The sequence below is a fragment of the Elephas maximus genome, chromosome 13 (assembly GCF_024166365.1).
Source record: "Elephas maximus indicus isolate mEleMax1 chromosome 13, mEleMax1 primary haplotype, whole genome shotgun sequence".
In the NCBI taxonomy this organism is placed as follows: domain Eukaryota; kingdom Metazoa; phylum Chordata; class Mammalia; order Proboscidea; family Elephantidae; genus Elephas; species Elephas maximus.
The window spans coordinates 47777264-47798949 of record NC_064831.1 but is presented as its reverse complement, the minus strand read 5'-3'; the positions used below and the strand labels follow the sequence as shown (position 1 = coordinate 47798949).

Below are 21686 nucleotides of genomic sequence, written 5' to 3'. Positions count from 1 at the left end.
GATTCCGACTCATAGTGACACTACAGGATAGAGTAGAACTGCCTCCACTGGGTTTCCAAGGGGCAGCTGGTGGATTTGAACTGTTGACCTTTTGGTTAGCAGCCAAGCTCTTAACCACTACTCCACCAGGGCTCCTACTAAGTGTACCTACTAAGAAATAATTTATGAGTTTGCTGCCTAAGTCCACAAGCCTTAGAACTTGGTTTATTGAGCATCAACCAAGTGCTAGACTAGGAGATGGTAACCTGGGGCCCTTTTCACAAGAAGCTCATAGTCCTGGCAGGGACAGGAGAAATGGGGGCAGGAGGCCGTAACAAGAGGTGTTGAGTGGCTCTGCAAGCAAAGAAAAACCTGAGTTTCACATTGTCTCAGCCCTCCCCGTCTTTTCAGCAGGACAAAAAATAGAGTCGCGAATACACTCCCAAAGCCCACCTTTCCACCAAAGATTAGACAGGGCTCTAAAACAAACAGTAACACATGTGAGGAGCGTGCTTCTTAGTTCAATCAAATATACAAGACCAAAGAGGCAACATCTGCCAAAAAGCAGAGACAAGAAGGCAGAAATGGACACGGAGAACCCGGGGTGGAAAGGGAAAGAGGGAGACCGGTGACACATCACGGGATTGCAACCAACGTCGAAAAACAATTTCTGTATAAATTTTTTTTTTGAATGAAAAACTAATTTGCACTGTAAACTTTCACCTAAAACACAATAATTTTTTCTTTTTTAAAGCAAGTCAATTAAAAAAAAAGTTGCTTTAACTGTTGTTGTGTGCCATGGAGTTGATTCCAACTCACAGTGACCCCATGTGACGCAGCAGAACTGTCCCATAGGGTTTTCTTGGCTATAATCTTTATGGAAGCAGAGTTGTTGGGTAGGTTTGAACCACCAACCTTTCGGTGAGCAGTCAAATGTTTAACCGCTGCACCATCAGGGCTCAGCGCTAAGTCAGTGAGGTCAGCCGTAAGCTTGTAGGTATGGGGAGAAACGAGCAGACATGTGCTGCTCCACACCAGGCTGTGTGCCCGGCACACACCAGGGCCACACCAATTCTCAGCTGACAGAGGCCTCGTCAGTAGCCAGGTCTTCAGAGTTCTATGCACAGTCTAGGAGCTTCAGCTTCAAACCACTCACAGTTGAAGAGTTTAGCGCATCCTGAAGGACTATACTCTTGATGAGGCCATCAATCCATTTAATAAAATCACCAATTACCACCAATAAAAACTGAATTAGTGAACTTGTCTTGGCATACCCAAATTCATTTATGTTTGATAGTGTTTAACATGTAAAATTAGTTTGCATTTAGATACTGATAGTAGTAACAATAGTTAATAATAAAACTTTTTGTTTAGTTAATAATAATTATTATTAGTTGATAATATAAAATGATTCATTTAGTGTTTAACTTCAGTCCAGTTACCATGCTAAATGTTTTATACACATGCTTTCATTTAAGCCTTATAGCAATCCTGTGAGGTATTGCCATTTTCATCTCATTTTAAGGAGGAAGGGGTTGAGGCTTTAGGGAGCTTAAGTAACCGGCCCAAGGCTGCGCTCAGCCAGCAGCTGGGTGAGGTGAAAAACGGAACGCAGGTGGCCTGAGACACCCCAACTGACCACTGGACCACAGTGCCATGTTCTTGGTGAACGAAGGACGGAGGGTAAGAACAAAACTTTTCTGTATGGCTCAGGTTCAATTCAATAAGTTTACTGATTTAAAACATGCTGAAAGAATCAGTTTAAAAAATATTCTGGAAAAGACCATGTAATCTTTTATTAGTTCGATACAAGCTCGAAGTCAAAGTAAAAACCAGAAATTCTGTGAGAACATACACTGCACAGTTCAGCAACTCTCTCATTACTGTTTTAAAGCTATAAATGGAACAGCCACGTGGTAGCAAGCTGCATCACGACTCAGAAGGCCTGGCTCCAGTGTGGCTTCCAGTGAATTACTTGGTCTCTGCGGGCCTTGATTTCTGTATCTACGAAACACGGTACACCAGTAGTTTCCAGTTTGTTTGTTTTTTGCTTTAATATAGTTTTTTTTTTTTTTTTTAGGTAAAAGTTGACACAGCAAATTAGGCTTCCATTTGACAACTTCTACACAAATCGCTCAGTGACATTAGTTACATTCTTCACAATGTGTCAACATTCTCATTATTTTCGTTCTGGTTGTTCTGTTTCTAGTAATCTAGTTTCCCTGCCCCATTATCTTCTCATCTTTGTTTTAGGGTAACTGTTGACCTTTGGGTCTCATATAGGTGGTCCAATTTGTTTTTTACTATAGAACCTGTTTTCAAAGAAAATCTTACTTGGAATTCAACATATACAGCAGACTAAAAGGGAAGCTGCTCAGGTTATTTTTGGGGTGTCCTCACTAGCACTCCCTCACTCCCACCTCTCCCCATCCCCCCTCCACAGCACCCCAAGACCTCCCCAGGAGCTGTGGTACAGAGCAAGGTGGGGCTGGGACACTCAGGTGAAAAGGTACTGTACTGACTTGTCTCTGAACTGCCACGCCCCCAAAGACTTTCACATAGTAGGACTTCCTAAATACTTGTGGGAAAAATGAATGAAACACTACTCTGCCTTCTGGCAAAGGCGGATATGCAGCTTTCATTTCCTCTGCTGACCGACCTAGGCAGTTAAAGTACTAAGACGGATCCTGGGGGAAACCAAATGTAACATTTATGGAAAAAGCTGCTTTTAGATACGGAGGTGGCTTCCAAGTTCACCGTGGCCATAAGTTAAGGGTCTGTCAGCACTTCCATTATGAAAACCACTTTGTGGTTTCATAACTTAGCCATAAAAGTTTGCTTCAGGCTATACTTTGGCATACAAATTAAAAAGCTTATTTTAAGCCAAAATGTGGGAATTAGAAAACAAACAATTTATTGGTTTCAGACATAGTTTTGAACCCGACTTAGCCAAACAAGATTTATTATGTGGGCAATTAGTGTAGACTAAGCCACTTGGTTCTTGAAAAATAAAAAAGGGGGGAAATGACCAAACTGTTTATATTTCAAAAGGAGTCCCTAAGCGCCATCAATCATTCTTTCTGGCTATACGTTTATCATGTACATATAGTAGATGCCGATGGCACCCAGCTCAATTTACATTTTCTTTTCCCTGCTTTTTTTTTTTTTTTAATTTTTGTAATTATATCAGGACGATAAAATTGTTATTACCGAAAGGCAAGTGATATAAATGAGAACATTGTCAAAGAAACAGCTTAATGCTGCTTTCAGTAAATTCTTTGAGAGTGGCAAGCAGCTCATTGGAATGAACAAAAAAGGAAACACCAGTAATGAGTAAAATTAGTGAGGTAACACAATGGTTGGGGCCAGGGCAGTGGGGCTTCAGTGGTAGAATTCCCACCTTCCATGCAGGAGACACGGGTTCAATTCCTGGGCAGTGCACCTCGTGTGCAGCCACCACCTGTGTGTCAGGGACGCTTGCGTGTTGCTATGATGCTGAACAGGTTTTAGTGGCACTTCCAGACTAATGCAGACTAAAGAAAGTCCTGGTAATGTACTTCTGAAAATCAGCCAGTGAAAGCCCTATGGATCACAACAGTCTATTCCATTGCGCACCGAGTAGCCATCCGGCCGACTCAAGGGCAGAAAAGTAACAGCAGCAACATTCAATGGTAGGTCTGGAGGAGACCCGAGAAGTCACCTGGCCAGACTTCTTCTGAGTTTACAGATTAGAAAACCAAGGCTCCTGGGATGAGAGACCTGCCTGCAGGCTTCCTGCTTCTGGCTACTACAGTGAGAACCAGGTTTTCATTACCCTAACTCAGTAAGTAGCTCATCACTGTTCCCACCTGATGTAACCATTGCAGGTTCCAGGAGTCTATTCATGCCTGACACAACACACAGAGATGGTCCCGAATACATAAGAACGCATGCTCCTACACACAAGGGCCAGGCACTTGTAACCCTGATTACCCAAATCAAAAGCCACGTGAGATTAGGGTCCTTGTAGTAAACTTGTGTTCTGTCGTCTTTGGCCAAGCACGGTACTGAGCACCTAGAGCCGGTGGGTTAGCTACCAAAGGCAGGTTACTGGTCACAGCTTGTAACCTCACACAGGGGAGTGGGCCTGTGAGTAGCTTAACAGTCCTCCAGCTCGAGAATGCAACTGAGCGAGCCAGCCTGTAGCTATGGGACGACTGCTCATAACTGACCTGGTGCTTGACAATGCTCTGCTACGGTACCAGGGGTCAGAATCACTTGTTAAAAATTTAGAACCGCTTTCCTCTATATTGGAAACCCTGTGGCACAGTGGTTAAGAGCTATGGCTGCTAACCAAAAGGTCGGCAGTTTGAATCTGCCAGGTGCTCCTTGGAAACCCTGTGGGGCAGTTCTACTCTGTCCTGTAGGGTCGCTATGAGTCAGAATTCACTCGACACCAGTGGGTTTGGTTTGGTTTTCCTCTATATTACTAACACACCTCTCACAGCGTTGTAAATGTCTGCTTATGTATCTGTCTCCCCAACCCAGGCTGTAGTCTGGGGCAGGAGCCACATCTCATTCCCCTCTGTACCACAAATGGAATAAAGAAGATACTCAGAGATGTGGAATGAATGAATGAATGAGTGTACTCACTAACAGGGCCAACCTCTCCCTGAAGTGGCTGCCCAGGTCTCTCTTTCACTGTCCCCTCCCCTGCACACTGCCCCTACTTCCACAGAAACCAGCAGACACCCCTCAGCAGCCACCACTTACCTTTACAGAGAGGTTTTTCATAGAAAAAATGAAATTCTGGTAACAATAGCCCAATAAAGTATTTTCTTAAATCAAAGAGGAATTTGAGTTTCAGAAGAACAGGAAATTCCTAAATACCTGGGCAGAAGATCACAGCCCACACCAATCTCTCTGGTCTCCACGTCTGTCTTGGGCTGGGTTTCCATTAAATAGTCCAACCTGCTTTGGAGTTCGTTATTCTAGAGATGAGAAAATAAAGTACTTAGTAAGGCAAATATGTTTTCCCACAAATAGGCGTGATAAATTGACATGCAGTATCGGGGTTTTTCCCATGGCACAGACATCTATCGCAACATATTTATTGAGTCCTTAGGAAACTCTATGGGGCAGTTATACCCTGTCACATGGGGTCACTATGAGTCTAAATTGACTTGATGACACTCAAGAACAATAAGTACACAGTAGGTGTTAAAGAAATATTCACTGAATATTGACTGAATCTTTACAGATAGCTTTCTGTTTATGTAGATACATGTGTCCAATTTTAGATACATGGACAGAAACTAAATATCCTGAACTACACTATAAACTGCTTTTTTCCCCCACTAAACAATTTGTTGGGGGGGGGGTGCCTTTCCATGTTTATTAGTTTTCTTTTTATCAACAAACTCATTTAACACGTTCAGAGCATTCCATTGTATGGACATGCATTATTTACCTAGTATCTTAATGATGGACATTTAGGTATGTATCCTTTTTTTTTTCTTTGCGATTATAAATAAGGTGCAGTTCAACTTTTAACACCACCTCACTAAACTATAAAATGAGCAAGTCTATTAATTTTATTTAGTGGGAAATACCTCTCTAACGTAATAATTAGTGTTTCATAGGTGTGAAGAATTCTGAATCCCAAACATATAAAGTAGAACAAGCCACTTGGGATTTAAAATTAGCATTCTGAATAGCTTTCTTTCAGACCAGAACCAAATATTACATAGTTTAATGATCAGATGCTCAGGAATTGGAAATTTGCCCCAGGAGGGAAATGAAGGACAAAGAAGCCAGATAAGTGAAGATGTTGAAATGCAAACACATGAACTGAGGGATTCCAAAAAGAAAAAACACAAAAAATTTTCACACAAAAAAATTGATGGCGGTTATCTCTATGTGTTGAGAATCTTTTTTTTTAAAGTTCTTCTATACATTTTTCTGTAATTTACCTTATTTTTCTGTCATGAGGCAACAACCATGTCTATCTTCTTGGCTGTATCCTCAAAGCATGGCATGTAGGAGATGCTCGATTAATATTTATTGAATAAGTATAAATGTTTTACAATGTGCATATTATGTGTATAACCAGAAAAAAATTAAAGCATTTGTTTTTGCTTTTTTAAGTTGAAGCCAAAACTGAAATATGATTCTGAGATACTAGTTAACACACTCAAGTTTAAAAGTTCTGTGGAAACAGAAGCTCATCTGTTGTAAGAAGGAGTATGAGTTATAGCTCAATAGCTCCTGCTTTGATTTGGGTGGTTCCAAGAAGCAAAGCGGCAGCTCTTGCACCAATCTGTGTCCTGCAGAATGTAAGGGTAACGGATGCCTTCTGATAAATAGGAAACCATGTCAAGAAGAGAATGCTTTCCAGATTCCCAAGCAGCTGACAAGTCACGGCAGATCTATAGGCTCTGAGCCTATTGCCTGGTGCTCTGGATGGGAGAAGAGGGCTGGCTTACGGCCAGGGAGACATCAACATCCATCCACACACACAGCTTCCCAGCATCATCTGGACTCTCCATTTGCAAGGAGAGAGGGTGGCAGAAGAGGCCTGCCCTTTAACAAGCTCCGTGATCTCATAGTTTTATCCCTTCTCGGGGCAAAGACTGTAATCACGAGGGGTTCACAGAATGCCGGGTCTAGGGCCTACAGTTAGGGGGCATGAAAGACAAAGTTAACATAAAAAGACAAAAGTAGTTGATATATAGTGAATAGTGGGGCAGGTAGCCCAAAATCCTTTGTCCTATTTCATAAAAACTCTGAGTGCACATTGGATACCCACAGAAACTTAAAACCTTTTATACTTACGAAAATGTAATGCATCAGTAAAAAAAAAAAAAAATCACTAGGTATCTACTACGTGAAGCCCTGATGGCACAGTGGATAAGAGCTGTGGCTGCTAATTAAGAGGTTGGCAGTTCGAATCCACCAGCAGCTCCTTGGAAACCCTATGGGACAGTTCTACTCTGTTCTATGTGGTTGCTATGAGTCCGAATCGACTAGACAGCAAGGGTTTTTTTTTTTTTAATTGTGCTTTAAGTGAAAGTTTACAGATTAAGTCAGTCTCTCATACAAATTTTTATATACACCTTGCTATACACTCCTAGTTGCTCTCCCCCCTTATTGAGACAGCACACTCTTTCTCTCTACCCTGTATTCCCATGTCCATTCAGCCAGCCTCTGTCCCCCTTGGACTTCTCATCTCCCCCTGAGACAGGAGCTGCCCACGTAGTCTCATGTGTCTACTTGTCCCAAAAAGCTCATTCCTCACCAGTATCGTTTTCTATCTTATAGTCCAGTCCAATCCCTGTCCTGAAGAGTTGGCTTTGGGAATGGTTCCTGTCTTGGGCTAACAGAAGGTCTGGGGACCATGATCTCCAGGGTTCTTCTAGTCTCAGTTGGACCACTAAGTCTGGTCTTTTTATGAGAATTTGAGGTCTGCATCCTACTGTTCTCCTGCTCCATCAGGGATTCGCTGTTGTGTTCCCTGTCAGGGCAGTCATCGGTTGTAGCCGGGCACCATCTAGTTCTTCTGGTCTCAGGCTGATGAGTCTCTGATTTGTGGGGGTCTTTCTGTGTCTTGGGCTCAGGCAACAGGGTTTTTTTTGTTTGTTTTTTGGGTTATCTACTACATATTAGACCATGTGTGAAATTGGGTGGGGGAACATAGTTAGCACTTAAAGAGATGAATGTGGCATGATTTCCAACCTGAAGAGCTCAGTCTCACGATGGGTATAGACAAGTAAGCTGAAAATAACAGAATAATGTGGTAAGTACCATGCCAGTGGAAATCACAGAATAAAAAAAAAAACTCAGGGAGAATTCAGAGGGGACATTTAATTTAAAAATGGGGAGAGCAGTTGGATTGTCCATGAGGAGTTCCTGGAGTTAGTCAAGAGAAAGAGAGGAAGAAAAAGCAATGGGGATGAGTACTGCTGACTTGTGCAGACATATTGGGCTGAGAACAGGCATATACTGCATTATACAAATGGGCAAGAGTTTGTTATGAACAGCTATGCATGTCGATACAAGGAGCTTACACCCTAAAGGCAAGGTCAGAACTCGATTTTATTTTAATCACTTGGGCTCCCAAGTGAAAACTGAATTGGAGGAAAATAAGACTAGAGAGAGGAAGACCAGTCGGGGAGGCCATTGGGAGTATCCTGCTAAAAGAATGAGAGCTGCACCTCCAGTATAGAGGAGTGGGTGTTTAACAAATGGATCCTCCTGCAAATCAAAGCTACAAACTCTGTACAAAAGACCAAACACAACAGCTGAGGTCTCTGGAAATTGAACAAAGACAGGCACATTTTGGAGGGCAGGTGAAACTTGGAGCCAGTGACAAGCATAAAACGGCTTTTCTGTTTGTTTCGTTTTGTTGTCCTTTCAGTTTCTGTTTGCAGCTTTGCTCCAAGAGCAGTACGGTCATGGTGGTGGCAACAGAGGGATGGTAAAAATTCAGTAGAAAGACCATCATTCTGGCGGAAGGGACCAGGAGAAGGAACCTAGGATAACCCGGGCCACCAAAAGTGAGAGCAAAGCCAACAGAGAGAATCAGAGAAGGGAGCAACCCCAAATTCTGCATACAGACTCATCTCAAGTCTCGGGCTGACCCCTGAACCATGAATGTGTGGGACAAACCGAAAGAAATTTGCAGCCAAGACTCAAAGATCTGTACAGGTGGTCACCAACTTACGATGTATTTGAGTTATGACTGAGTTATGACAAACCACACTTACCACAATCTGCTTGTAGTACATATTATCATTAGCAATATGTACTACAATGTTGCAGTGTATAATTTGCTGATGTTATCACTCTCAGATGTTCACTCACAGATATTCAATTTTATGATTTACTGTTCAAAACTGCTGTACAGATTTAGTTTTCTAAACTAAATGAGGGGCTTCAGTTGCTCAAAACATGGACCCAAACACTGATCACTTTGCTGAAGACTATAGACAGATGTGTGAAGCAGTGAGATGTTACCATGAAATATATGAAGAAAAAAGAAAAGGACTACACAGACGACTCTCACTAATTTTCTGACTAGAAATGCCATCGCCATTCCCAGGGATAATCTAGGTGATTCAGAACCTTCCACAAGTGGAGTTAACTACCACAGCTGACAACATGCCACTGTCTTCCAACTCTTCTTCATTGTTGGAGGAAGTTTTTATGATTTGTGTATTTTTTTTATGTATGTATTAAAATATACCTGTAAGTTTATTGGAAATATATTAATATTTCCAACCCCTCAAAGACAAAGAATTTATAAAGACACTGATAATAAACCAAAAAAAAAAAAAAAAAAAAACATTTGTTGCCATCGAATTGATTCCAACTCATAGCAACCCTATAAAAGACAATAATAATGAAAAAAAATGAGGTATTCGACTTACATCTGAACTGACTTACAATGGAGTGCTTAGGACAGAACCCTGTCGTCAGTCGGGGGCTACCTGTACTGAGATCTGAGACACCACCCACCACAGGCACAGAAGGGTGCAGTGGGATCTAACCAAATTCACTGCTGCTAAAACAAAAACCTCAACACTCTCTGGAACACTAAAACAGAATTCAAAGTCTCCACAACAAAATATTTGCATTAGTTGTGATAAAATCTGAAACTACTCAGCATACAAGGAGTCAGGAAAATGTAACCATTCCCAAGGGAAAAGAGAATCAACAGATCCCAATCCTGAGATGACTTTAAAGCTATTATAACTATGCTCAATAAGATAAAGGAAAATATGCTTGTAATTAATGAAGTAATTTTTTAAAAAGATCAAAAAAATAGAAAATACAAAAGGAGATTTTTATGGAAATTTTAGAACTGAAATAAAAAAAATTCACTAGATAAACTTAAGAGAAGAATGGAGATTACAAAGGAAGGAGTCAGCCAACTTGAAGGTATATTAATAGAAATCATCCAATCTGAAGAAAAAAAGAAAAGATTAAAACAATAAACAGAGCTTCAGGGAACTGTGGACCAATTTTTCTAAAGCCTAATATAAGGATACTGGAATCACAAAAGGAGAGGAGAGACTAGAGAAGAAGAAGAAAAAAAAAATCAAAGAAATAATGGCTGAAATTTCCCCAAACTTAGTGGAAGGCATAAATTTACAAATTCGAGAAGCTCAGAAAACCTCAAAGAAGATAAATTAATTAGAAGAGAAAACACACCCGGGCAAATTATAATCCAACCACCCAAAACCAAAACCACAGACAAATGAAAATCTTGAAAGCAACCCTGCTATATACAGGAAAACAGTAATTTGAATGTCTGAAGATACCTTATCAGAAATCATGGAAGACAGAAAACTGGAATAGTATTTTGAAGTGCTGAGAAAAATAAACTGTCAATCTAAACTTCTGTTTCAGTAATGAAGGTGAAATAAAGACCTTATTTTAAGAGAAGAAAACTAATGGTATTTCTCGTCACCTGATCTTCACTACAAGAAATGCTAAATAAAATTCTTTCAGGCTGAAGAGAGATGAAACCAGAGAGAAACTCAGAAATACAAAGTATTTCTTTAAAATATATCTGATTAAAGCAAACATTATAATAATGTATTGTGGATTTACAGTGTATTTAGCAATAATAATTATGACAACTATCACATCACAGAGTTGCAAGGTTTCTCTGTTTTACATGGAATGGTACAATATCGGAGCCCTGGTGGCACAGTGGTTAAGAGCTCAGTTGCAAACCAAAAGGTTGGCAGCTTGAATCCTTCAGTTGCTCCTTGGAAACCCTAGGGGACAGTTTTATTCTGTCCTAATATAGGGTTGCTATGAGTTGGAATTGGCTTGACAGCAGCAGGTTTGCTTTTTTTTTGGCTGGGGGGAGAGTTGGTACAATATTACCTCTAAGTGGTCTGTGAATAGTTAATGGTGTATCGTGCAATATCTAGAGCAGCCGCTAAAATATTACAGCAGAAGTGCCAGAGATAAAATAGAATTCTAAAATATATTCAAATAATGCAAAAGAAGGCAAGAAAAGGGGAACAAAAGAAACAACAAAACCAGAGGGAACAGAGAACAAATAATAAAATAATAGATCCAAATCAATAATTAGTTAATGGACTATATACTCCAATTAAAAGTTAGAGATTATCAGACTGGTTAAAAAAGTTAAGACCTAGCTAAATGTTGTCAACAAGAGATGCACTTTAAATATAGAAATATGGACCAGTTGAAAATAAGGAGATGGAAAAAGATAAACCATGTAAACAGTAAACAGGAAGGCAGGAATGGCTACATCAATATCAGATAGACTTCAAGACAAAGGGCATTAAAAAGGTAGAGACCAAATTTCATAATAATATAAGGTCAATTCATCACAAAGATACAAAAATCATAAATGTCTATGTACCTAATAGAGTCTCAAACACATGAAGTAAAAATTGACAGAATTAAAGACAGAAGTAGTCTAAAATCATAATAAGGGATGTTAACATCCCTCTCTGAACAATTGATAGAGCAATTACACAAAAACCAGAAAAGACATAAATAATGCAAGCAATATTAGCAACCAAATAAGCCTAATTGATATTTATAGAACACACACGACAACAACAGAATACATATTTTTTTCATGATGTTTAACCAAAAGAAACCATATGCTGGGCATAAAACAAGTCTCAATAAATTTAAAATAATTAAAACCATACAAAATATGTTCTCTGACCATAACAGAATTAAATTAGAAATCCAAAACAATAAGATATTTAGGAAAACCCCAGATATTTGGAGGTTAAGCAATACACTTCTAAATAATACATAAGTCAAAGAATCTCAAGGGAAATTAGAAAATATTTGGAACTGGTTAATAATAAAAATACAACATATCCAAGTTTGTGGGATGTAGCTGAAGCAGAGCTTAGGGGGACATTTATAGCTTTAAAGGCTTATATTAAAAAAAAAAAGAAAGAAAGGTCTAAAATCAATGGCCCAAGGTTCCACCTCAAGAAGACAGAAAAAGAAGAGCAAAGTAATCCCAAAATAATTTGAAGGAACGAAATAATAAGTATCAGAGCTGAAGGCAGACAAATGGAGAAAATTAACAAAGTCACCCCCCTCCCCCAGAAAAAAAAAAAAAACACTGCCGTCAGGTCTATTCCAACTAACAGCAACCCTATAGGACAGAGAAGAACCGCCCCATAGGGTTTCCAAAGAGCAGCTGAGCTCTTAACCACTGCACCACCAGGGCTCCGACAAGAAAGCCAAAAACTAACAGATAAAATAGAATCAATAAAATTGATAGCCCCTACCCGGCGTAGGCTGCTCAAAGAAACAAAGAGGAGGGAGAGAAAGAATATATATCACCTATATTAGGAATTGGAAACCCTGGTGGTGTAGTGGTTAAGTGCTATGGCTGCGAACCAAAGGGTTGGCAGTTCAAATCCGCCAGGCGCTCCTTGGAAACTCTATGGGGCAGTTGACCCCTGTCCTATAGGGTCGCTAAGAGTCGGAATCGACTTGACGGTGCTGGGTTGGGTTTTGGTTTGGGTCCTTAGGGAGTAATGGCTGTGGCTGGGAGAAGGGTATCACCTTGCTATTATTCAAAAAGAAACTGTAAATCGACTCGATGGCACTGGGTGTTGAGTATATTAGGAATTAAAGAGAAATTAAAATTAAACAACTGTGTATCTGTATAGAAAAAAATTATTAACTCTTCACACAAAACATAAAAATTAACTCAAAATGGATCACAGATCTAAATGTAAAAGCAGAAACTATAAAATTCTTAGAGGAAATCACAGGAGAAAATCTCTGTGATCTTGTAGTAGGCAAAGAGTTCATAGATAAGACACAAAAAAGCACAAACTATAAATGAAAAAATTAAGTTGAACTTTTTCAAAAGTAAAAATCTCTGTTCCCCAAAAGATATCATTAAGAAAATAAAAAGGCAAGTCACAGAAAAGGAGAAAATGCCCACAAATACATATATCTGACAAAGGACTATCCAGAATGTATAAAGAACACTTATAAGTCAATAACAAGGAGACAAAAAACTCAATTAAATAACGGGCAAAAGATATAAACAGACACTTTACAAAATAAGATGTACAAATGGCAAGAAGACGCTCAGTGTCACTAGACACCAGGGAAATGCAAATTAAAAGCGCAATCAGAATTTAAAAAAAAAACAAAAAACAAACTGGTGAGGATATGGAGAAACTGGAACACTCAGACGGCTGGTGGGAATGTAAAATACTGCAATTCCTTTAAAAACCGACAATATCTTTAAAAGTCAAACCTGCTGTATGCATGCAGCCCAGCTATTCCAGTACTAGGGATTTACTGAACAGAAATGAAAACACAAGCCCACACAAAGACTTGTACAGGAATGTTCACAGCGGCGTCAGTCACAACAGCCCCGAACGGGAAATACCCAAATACGTATAAAGAGATGAATGGGTAAACAAACTGGCAGAGTCATGCAATGGAACACTGCTCTGCAATAGGGTGGAACACAGACAACCAACAGCACGGATGAATCTCCGATCGTTACTCTGAGTGTAAGAAGCTAGACACGAAAGGCTACACACAGTGTGCATCCATTTATATAAAATGGGAACAAATCCAATCAGTGGTTGCCGAGGGTTAACGCGGAGATGCATTTCAAAGGCAAACGGAATTCTGAGGGAGTGATACAAAGTTCTGTATCTTGGTTGTGACGGTAGTTTCACAGGTACATACAACTGTCAAAACCCATCAAGTTACACACTTTAAATAGATGCAGTCTATTTACACAAATTAATACACAATCAAGTTGATACGAAAAAGACAAAAAATGGTGAGAGCTCGAACATGGGCAGCAGGAAGGAAGTTAGACAGGAGGGGAAGATTTAAGAAATACTTCATAAATAAAATCGACAGGTATGATCAGTGAAACCCTCTGCTTCTGGGTCTTGCAGAGTAGGGCTGAGCAGAATGACAAAGAATCACCTCCAACTGCTGCCTGGGCCTAGCTCCAGAAAAGACTGCCTCTGGGAGATTCAGAATCCAGGGCTGTCCTGCTTTCAAATACCACCACCTTGTGTTTACATGTGGAATGCATGTCACACTGTGGCTCCAGAGGACTGTGTGCCTTCCAGGAAGGAAGAACCCTGTGTGTCACCTTTTGGCATTTTTTGGGAGGCGGGGTGAATTATGTCACAAATGCATGGCAGCCACCTTGCCTCCAGCTCCCTCAGGCCCAGGGGAGCAAACAGGTAGGGGCTAGAGCCCCCGCACTGAACGAGAATGTGTGTCCAATAAACGCGACTGCAGAGCCCTGGTGCCTGTCTTGCCATCCATTTCACACAGGGAAATTTATAACAGTCCCAGGAACGCACAGCAGACACGCTGAGAGGTTTATGAGTTAGACAACACACCTTAAATGCAGGACAGACAAAAGCTATTTGACTCCTTTCCTCTTTTTTTAAAAAAACATTTTTTTAATTAAAAATTTATTTTGAAATTCTCATAGATTCACCTGCAGTTATATAAAAAAAATAATAATACAGACAGATTCTGTGTATCCTTCACCCAGTTCCCCTCAATGTAACATCCTGCAAAACTATACTACAATATCACGGTGAGGATACTGACATTAATAAAACCCTTCATTTTTTTCCTATCTCCAGAGTTTTACTTGTACTCGTGTGTACGTGTGTGTGTGTATTTAATTCTATACAATTTTATCGCATGCGTGGACTCCTATATTTGCCACCACAGACAAGGTTTCCTCTGACTTTTGAATTTAGCTGCAAGTTTGGGATTTCTAGCAGAAAGAAAAATGGAATGGAATTTGTTGAGGGTTTCAGAAAGCTTATCTATCTCATGATGGCAGTGTTTTTTTTTTTTTTTATCTCATGAAGATATATGCCTTGTAATTTTATTTGAATAATATTCTCTATATGGGACATAGGGAATAAAATATCTCTGCTCCAGAAGGTGAGTAGATACATGTTTGTTTGGAAATAAGCAGAAGAAAAAAAGAATGGGCATATTTTTGTACTGGGAAGATTTTGAATTGGCTGGTTAAAGCCCAGTCTGATGGGCTAGGCCAGAGTAAGCTTTTAGGACTCTAGGAGGGGTGGGTGCAAAACAGAATCTAATGAGTTTAAACACAGGTAACTAAACACAGGGGAGCTGCAATTTTGGAGAGAAATCTTAGAAACAGAAATGTTCATCATAGGCTGGAGCTGGACCCCGTGACCATGCAGGAGAAGATGGGGTGGGGTGGAGCAATGCCCACTTCCTCTGCTGTCAGGAGACTGGGCCTTGAATCTGCTATCAGGTCCCCACAGGCCACCTGGGACTCAGGTCCCCATGGGCTACCTGGAGTCAGGTCCCCATGAGTATCTGGGACTCAGGTCCCCATGACCATATGCAACTTCTGGGAATGACTGGTAGATAATCCTTCAAAAAGAGAGTAAATGAAGATCCAGCTCACCACCCCTGAAAACACAGTGATTAAGAGTTCAAGCTCTGGACTCAGGTTACCCCTCCCTACCTGTAACCTGGGGCAGGTTCCTTAATGTCCCTGAATCTCAGCATCCTTATCTATCAAATGAGTGAAATACAATCTAACTCACAGGGCACCCCTTTTAACAAAGAGAGAGCAACAATAATAAGTTAACAAATATCAAGTGCTTAGAACACACCTGGTTGCTAACCGAAAGGCTGGAGGTTTGACTTCACCCATTGGTGCCTCCAAATAAAGGCCTGGTGATCGACTTGGGAAAAACCAACCATTGAAAACCCTGTGGAGCACAGTTCTACTCTGACACACATGGGGTTGCCATGAGTCGGGATTGACTGCATGGCAACTGTTTTTTTGAGTACATGGCAGACACTTCATACGAATTCTCATTTCATTGACACACATGTACATACATCATTTTATAATTATAAAAAACTTCTCCAGGGTCACTCAGCTAATAAGCAGCGGACCCAGGGTTCAAACTTGAGTAAGTCTGATTCCACTCTTAGCCTCGACATTACACAGGACATACGGGAAGTGTCTAACAGTGCCCAGCACACACTAGGCGCTTAATAAATGTCCTTTCTTTCCTTCTTTCTTCCTTCATACTCTCTCCTGGGCTCTCCCTCATGAGGAAGGATCATAATGAGGAACACGGACAAGGACAGAGGCCTGGCAAACCAAAGAGACTCAGAAAGAAAGGGCTCCATGCCAAACTCTTAATAAAGAGCCCTCAGAGCAAATAGGTTTTGGCTTCTTTCTATTAATATCTAACCTCTTAAGGTACTTCTTAGCCCATAATTTCCTTCTCTGGAACCTACACAAAATCCACAAAATGACAAAGTGCAAGAAAGCTGGGAATACTGAGCATCTTAAAAGTTTCAGGTAAAATTAAGTCACCTCTAAAACATGTTCAAGGAGTCCTGGTGGCGCAGTGGTTAAAGCACTCGACTGCGAACGGTTCGAACTCACTGGCCACTCCACAGGAGAAAGATGTGGCAGTCTGCTTCCATAAAGATTCCAAACAAACCAACCAACCCACTGCCATTGAGTTGACTCTGACTTAGAGTGACCCTATAGGGTTTTCAAGACTGCCATCTTTACAGAAGCAGACTGCCACACCTTTCACCCGCCGAGCAGTGAGTGGGTTCAAACTGCCAACCTTTTGGTTAGTCACCGACTGCTTTAACGGCTGCCTTGGAAGTCCTATGAGGTAGTTCTAATCTGTCCTATAGGGTCACTACGGGTCCGAATTGACTTCACAGCAATGGTTTTTTTCCCCTGGTCTTTCAGCCTGGCTCTGGCACTCACTAAGCTGGGTGACTTTGCGTAAAATCACTTGCTTCTCAGTGCCTCTGTTTTTTCATCTATTAGCATAGATATAAAAACCCTTGCCTCACCTTCCTTAAAGTTGCTAAGGGAATTATGTGAGGAATATATGTGAAAAAACAAGTCATAAAGCACAGCACAAATATGGGAAATTATCAGTATTAACCAACACCTTATCAAACTTGCTAAGAAAATTCTTTTTTTTTTTAAGAAAATTCTTGAGCAAGAAAAACTAGAGCCAGAAAGCAGAGGTGAACAGCAAGCTGGAACGAGCGAGTCAGGTGGTAAAGAAAAACTAGCTGTCAGAACCTCATTTTCGGTGTTGGCAGTTAACCTTCAATCAATTTTATAAGGCCAGGAAATAGCTATATTTTTAATTAAGTGTTGGTGGTAGGCTCAGAAACATAAAATTTAATGGTAGGGTAGACGCCATCTTAAAGAAACATAGCTTCTTACCTCTCCTTCCAGGAAAGATATCTTTTCTAAAAGTTGCAATATTAGGAGTTGTTTCTGCTGCACCTTTTTCTTTAATGATTCAATCTATAAAGAAACAAAATAAATATTATTAATCAAAAGTATAGAATTACATAAATACAAGTAAATCAACTGGAAGAGATGCTTTTGGCTTTATTTAAACAGAAGCTACACACGGGTTCTCTGTGCTCCGCCAACAGTATTAGTGTAAGATGCTCTGCGCACGCAGTGGGGGTCTTGTGTCCAAGCAAGCTTGGGATATCCAACAGGATTTTGGAGAGTCACATCTCATTAAGGTTAATCCAGCATTTCCACTATGATTTCACCTTGTAACCTTTATTAAGCCCAGGTTTTCAGAAAATTTGCTATGGGAAACGGCAGATACAACTCTACGGGAAATAATTAGTCTGGATTTATGAGGCAGCCCAAACCTGGAACATTCAGGACTGTTAACCCTGTTAGGACACTCATATTTGTTTAGCCAAGTGTCAAAATCTTGGTTTGGGAAACGGATCACGGGTCACTAAAAGTGCTAATGAATGGAATTCAGAGGACCAGGGCCTCGTGTGGCCTCCTACAGTGGTGAGACTTGAGCTGGCCTTAACTTTCTATCTTTGTAATGTGTTCAATCTTGAACTCCTCTATCTTTGTTTTTCACTCATGTATTATGTCTCCCAAGACAAACCAGGAAAACAAGGCAAACCCTCTATGAGATGGATTAACACAACGGTTGCAACGATGGACTCAAACATACCAACGATCTTGAAGATGGCCCAGGACCGAGCAATGTTTCTGTTACACAGAAGCTGCCATGAGTTGGAGCCGACTTGACGGCAACTAACAATAACAAAGACAAACCATGTGTCCCCCAAAACAGCAACTATGGTACTCCATGCTAGGACATGCCTTGGACAATAGTGGGAACAATGTACAGATTCAATAAATAACATGTGGGTTTTAAGAACACGCTACCTTTCCAGCAATCTAGAATACTGAATTTGAACGTTTGCAAAATCTTTTTTAAAAAATCCTCTCGGTAGAAACTGGAACAATTCCTATTGTTGAGGGCCCTCTACTCTCTGAAAAATCTACATCTAGAAAAGGTGCACCCGCATGTACCCTTTTACCCAGCAATCCCATTTCCAGGAAGAGATCCCAAACACACACTAGCCAAAGTATGAAACAACAGTGCCATCGATTCGATTCTTGGGTATAGGATTTTTTACTTTTAGGAAACACAAAACAAGACTCCATCACTAAGTGGCTGCTTACATAAACCATAGTACATCCTAACCTAATAATAACCACATTGCTAAGAAACAGTTATCAGTGGGGGAAGGAGGATATTAGGAGGGGGAGACAGAACAGAAGACTTTCTGATAATACCTTATTATACTGTTTTAACACTGAAAACATATTTTGGAGACACAAAAAAACAAAATTAAACAAGAGGGGAAAAGTGAACCCCAAAACCTGAAAACCAGCCGAAATGAAAGAACATAATTATATATTGAAATGGTGAAAAGAATTAACTCAAGTGTTGTTGGAACACAGCAATTTGCATATTTTAGTGGAATATATTAGAAGATAAATACAGTTTCGAAGAAATCTCTCATTCACTAAGAAAATTGTGAGTTGTAAATATTGGTACTTTTTAAAAAAACTTTCTGATATATGTATTGTAGCATAATGATTTTTGGAACCAAGTGTAAAAGAAAAGACATACAAGTTTGAAATCTAAGAAATAAAAAAAGTTATGGTTAAATTTGAAATGGAAATATCAGTGTGAACGAATCATCTTTTATTTTCTTTTGTAAAATATGCATTTGCCAAGCTCTATCCACTGAGAAAACTTGGAAAAAACAATAACGACAAGCCCGGAGTATATTCAGATTGTGGTTTCTGAATACCATTTCCCCCTAAGAACACACAACACCTCAGAGGAATGGCAAGAAATGATGAGCCTGAGATAACTTCTTAGGCCTGAAAATAAGAACATGAAGGGTCTCCCTTTGGCTGAGGATAGAAAATTTGAGCATCAAAAAAAAAGGAATGTAATTGATTAAAACTCATTAAAAAGAATATGTAATACATTTTTTTAATATATATTTCAAAAGAATGTGTATTTTTTTAATGATTCTTAAAGAAAAGAAACGGCAACAACTCAATTGGATACCACTGGAGTGACAAGGGCCCCAATTCCTAACCTGACAATTTAGAGCAAAGAATAAAGCATTTATCCCGCCTTATTTGTATAAATTGTGTTTTGTGGGTACTAAAAAGCCCTAGTTTATGAGGGAAAAGCCTTACTTTACAGGAAAATTCCAGTTAATAAATGGGGGAGGAATGAGTGAATTAGAAAATCACCCTTCTTAAGCTCCTATGAAACAACTGATTCAAGTCACCAACAACAACAGATGAAATGGTGAGGCAAAAAGCCAAAGGGGAACGTCTTAGTTATCCAGTGCTGCTATAACAGAAATACCACAGGTGGGTGCCTTTAACAATCAGAAATCTATTCTCTCAGTTAGGGGGCTAGGAGTCCAAATTCAGGGTATCTGCTCTATCTAGGGGAGGAAACCCTGGTGGCTTTGTGGTTAAGTATGGCTGCTAACCAAAAGGTCCACAGTTCAAATCCACAAGGCACTCCTTGGAAATTATGGGGGCAGCTCTACTCAGTCCTATAGCGTTGCTATGAGTCGGAATCAACTCGACGGCAGTGGGTTTTTTTTTGGGTGGGGAGAGCTCTAGGAGAAGGCTTTCTCTCTCTGTGAGCTCTGGGGGAAGGTCCTTGTCTATTCTGAGGTTCTGCATCTCTCTTCCCCCATCTCTGCTCTGCTTGGTTTTTTAATCTTATACCTCAGAAGAGATAGACTCAAGACACACCCTACACAAATCCTGTCTCCTTAACATAGCAAAGACAACCCATTCCCAAATGGGACTATAACCACAGTCATCCCGTTGCCATTGAGTAGATTCTAACTCATAGCGACCCATAAAACAGAGTAGAACTGCCCCACAGAGTTTTCAAGGAGAGGCTGGTGGATATGAACTACCGACCTTTTGGTTAGCAGCTGAGCTCTTAACCACTGTGGCACCAGGGCTCCATGGAGGTTAGAGTTTACAACACATATTTTGGGGGGACACAATTCAATTCGTAACAGGGAACTTGACAACTGTGCTATTGGGCTGCTGCCACCTGAACCCACGATCACCCTGAGTGGGACAATCTGACATCGTGTGCCCCGATCACTACAACAGGAAGCACGCTGCGCCACTTGTGACGCAGTCTTATCAAAAAGTGGAATCCGAATCTAGCCTAGCTTCCAGCGCTAACGAGGAAACCGTCTAACCAGAATGCAGGACCTTTTACAGGACAACTGACTCAGTTCCAGCAATAAGTCAGTGGGTAGGCATAGTGAGAGGGGAGATACCCAGGAGGGGGGTGCTCTATAGCAAGAAGCTTTAAACATGGAACAACCAAATGTAAAGGACCTCATCTGCACACCAACGGGACAAGCCATCAGTAAAAAGATGTGTTTAAGACATTGGGAAAATTTTATTACAGATTGTTATTAAAGGATGCCAAGGAATTACCATGAAGTTTGCTAAGAACATACTGGCATTGTGATGATGTAAGAAAAATTCCATGTGTTTTAGAAGTGAATAGTGAAGTATGTAGGAAAACATGCAGAGTGTCTGAGATCTGTTTTAAAAAGCAAATGTGGCCAATTCTTGTTATTGATGAATCTGGGTAATGAGTCTGTGGGACTTCACTGCTTATTCCTTCTGTTCTAAGTCCATTTGACATTTTCATTATAAAATATTCTAAATTCTACCTGGTATCAAAAAAATATAATCTTCTGCTATGGAAAGCAAACCGTACAAAATAGAATAAAAAACACACTGAAGAAAAAAACGTCCAACATTAATAATAAAAGAAATTAAAAAAAAAAAAAAAACAGTAATGCGTTACCCTTTAATACCTTTTAAATTTGCCCCAAACAACTGACTGAAGAAACCAGTGTTGGCAGGGGTGGGAGAGACGGCTACTCTCATGTACTGCAGGTGGCACCGTAAATTAGAATGACCCTTGAGCAGTTTAGCAATAAATATTAAGAGCCATAAAGCTGTTCATACCCTTTGACCCACTAATCCCACTCCTGGGAATTAATCCTAAGGATATAATTCGAACGTAGGGAAAAAGCTATATATACAAAGATGTTCTCGCTCATATTACTTATAATAGAGAGAATGGAAATAGCCTTAATGTCTAGCACTAAAGGAGTGGGTGATGAATTATGGAATATCACTTGATGGAATGAATTACACAAACACTAAAACAATTACTGCAGAATGGAAAGGTCTCCAGAAAGCCCCGAGGTGTAGAAAACTAAAGTTTATAATGATGAAGGCACGA

At 40.1% G+C, this 21686-nt stretch overlaps 1 protein-coding gene across 3 annotated transcripts in view; it reads right to left on the bottom strand.

Annotated features, from left to right (window-relative positions):
* Positions 1-21686, bottom strand: part of MYZAP (myocardial zonula adherens protein) — a 93323-nt gene that overhangs the window by 6925 nt on the left and 64712 nt on the right. For all 3 annotated transcript variants that reach the window (XM_049905328.1, XM_049905327.1, XM_049905326.1), the window contains 2 exons: positions 17249-17332; positions 4849-4949 (listed from right to left, as the gene is read on the bottom strand). In XM_049905328.1, the coding sequence (XP_049761285.1) occupies positions 4849-4949; positions 17249-17332 (185 nt within the window). The remainder of the gene's footprint in view (positions 1-4848; positions 4950-17248; positions 17333-21686) is intronic.